This window comes from Lactuca sativa, chromosome 8 (assembly GCF_002870075.4).
Source record: "Lactuca sativa cultivar Salinas chromosome 8, Lsat_Salinas_v11, whole genome shotgun sequence".
In the NCBI taxonomy this organism is placed as follows: Eukaryota; Viridiplantae; Streptophyta; class Magnoliopsida; order Asterales; family Asteraceae; genus Lactuca; species Lactuca sativa.
In genome coordinates this window covers 25,770,987-25,772,438 of record NC_056630.2, presented here as the reverse complement: position 1 = coordinate 25,772,438, position 1,452 = coordinate 25,770,987, and the positions used below count along the sequence as shown (strand labels likewise).

The window sequence follows — 1,452 nt, the reverse complement described above, 5'->3', positions numbered from 1 at the left end:
AAAATGACCATGCACCATCGGGTCAAGTACATACCAAAATAGTTATGGACTTAGACACTAATCCAACACTAATGACCTCTCATCGTATGATGCAACGATTAGAATCAAGTCTCTTAGAGTCAAATTCCACAATGGAATATACCTTCCTTCATATTCTAATGTGATATAATCACATTTTTAGCATGTAACATTTCTAGCTACTAACTTCTTTAACAACGAGCACGATTATATTGATCGCTTTGATTTCAATCTTCCGACTTAAGTCAGATGCTACATCGCACTTGGTTCTTCGAACCACGTTACAAACTCATCGTATTCGGACTCAATTTCATATGAGCACTAGGGTCAGAATATCAATCATATTTTTAGTCATTACCGAAACAATGATAATGACATACCTGAACAAAACGGAATCAATTACTAGAGTCTTGGTAACCTTGTGACTTTCCTCGATCCAAGTGCGAGTCCTATGCTTCCGGTAGTATAGGCCTCTACTACCATTCACACCTACTTATACTCATCGCAAGTATTGTCCCCCAGTCAATCCAATTCACCACACAAGAAAATCACACAATCATCTAATACACCAGATAACAAAACTAGGGTTTATATTATTTCTTGAAATGATTACATAGAGGTTCAAGTTCACCCTATACTATGCCTCTAATAGGCTACACTTCTTGATACTAGCTATATCCTGATATGAAGTCTTTATCCTTGATTCCCCGCATTGTCATTTGCTTTGTCAAGGATCATTTGAAATGCTCTTGTCTTTGGCTGTGGCGGCAGATTCGACCTTGTAGCCTCTTCTCTTCTTGGGCAGTTTTGTTTGAAGTGTCCTTCTTCACCACACTTAAAGCAGACTTCTCTTTTGGTTGTGCATTCACTGGCGTAATGACCAGTCTTCCCGCATTTGAAGTAGGTCATCTCTTTAGAGCATCTCCCAATGTGTTTCCTCTTACACTTATCACACCATTGTGCTCCTTGTTCGTACTCCTTCGAATCATACTTTGAGAATTTTCTCTTCTCATCGGACCTTGAGGATCCTTCAATCTTTCTTTTCTCACCCACTTCGGTCCTCTCCAGATTCTTTTCCCTTATTTGGTTCTCGAAGTTCTTAGCAACCCAGATGGCGACTTTCAAAGTGGTTGCTTGATTGCCCATCAGACCAAATTCCACTGGTAATCCACGGGCAAACTTGTTAACCTTTGAGAGTTCAGTTGGAACTAGATAAGGAACAAGCTTCTTCTTCTCCGTAAAACTAATAGCGTACTCGGTGACGCTCAATCTTCCCTTCTTCAGATTCTGGAACTCATTGTTGATTTCCAGAAGATCCTACTCAGAGCAGTATTGCATTTTCAATTGCACTACAAAATCTTCCTAAGACATCTTACCAGCTTCTCCCTTGGGCATCGAACCAGCTAGTAGCTTCCACCAGCTCAGCACTCCATA

General features: G+C 40.3%; 1 protein-coding gene across 1 annotated transcript; it reads right to left on the bottom strand.

Annotated features, from left to right (window-relative positions):
- Positions 1-711: 711 nt before the first annotated feature.
- LOC111877207 (uncharacterized) lies at positions 712-1,164 on the bottom strand. Its single transcript, XM_023873728.1, has one exon. It carries the CDS (start codon positions 1,162-1,164, stop codon positions 712-714), a length of 453 nt encoding a protein of 150 aa, XP_023729496.1.
- Between the last annotated feature and the right edge of the window lie 288 nt (positions 1,165-1,452).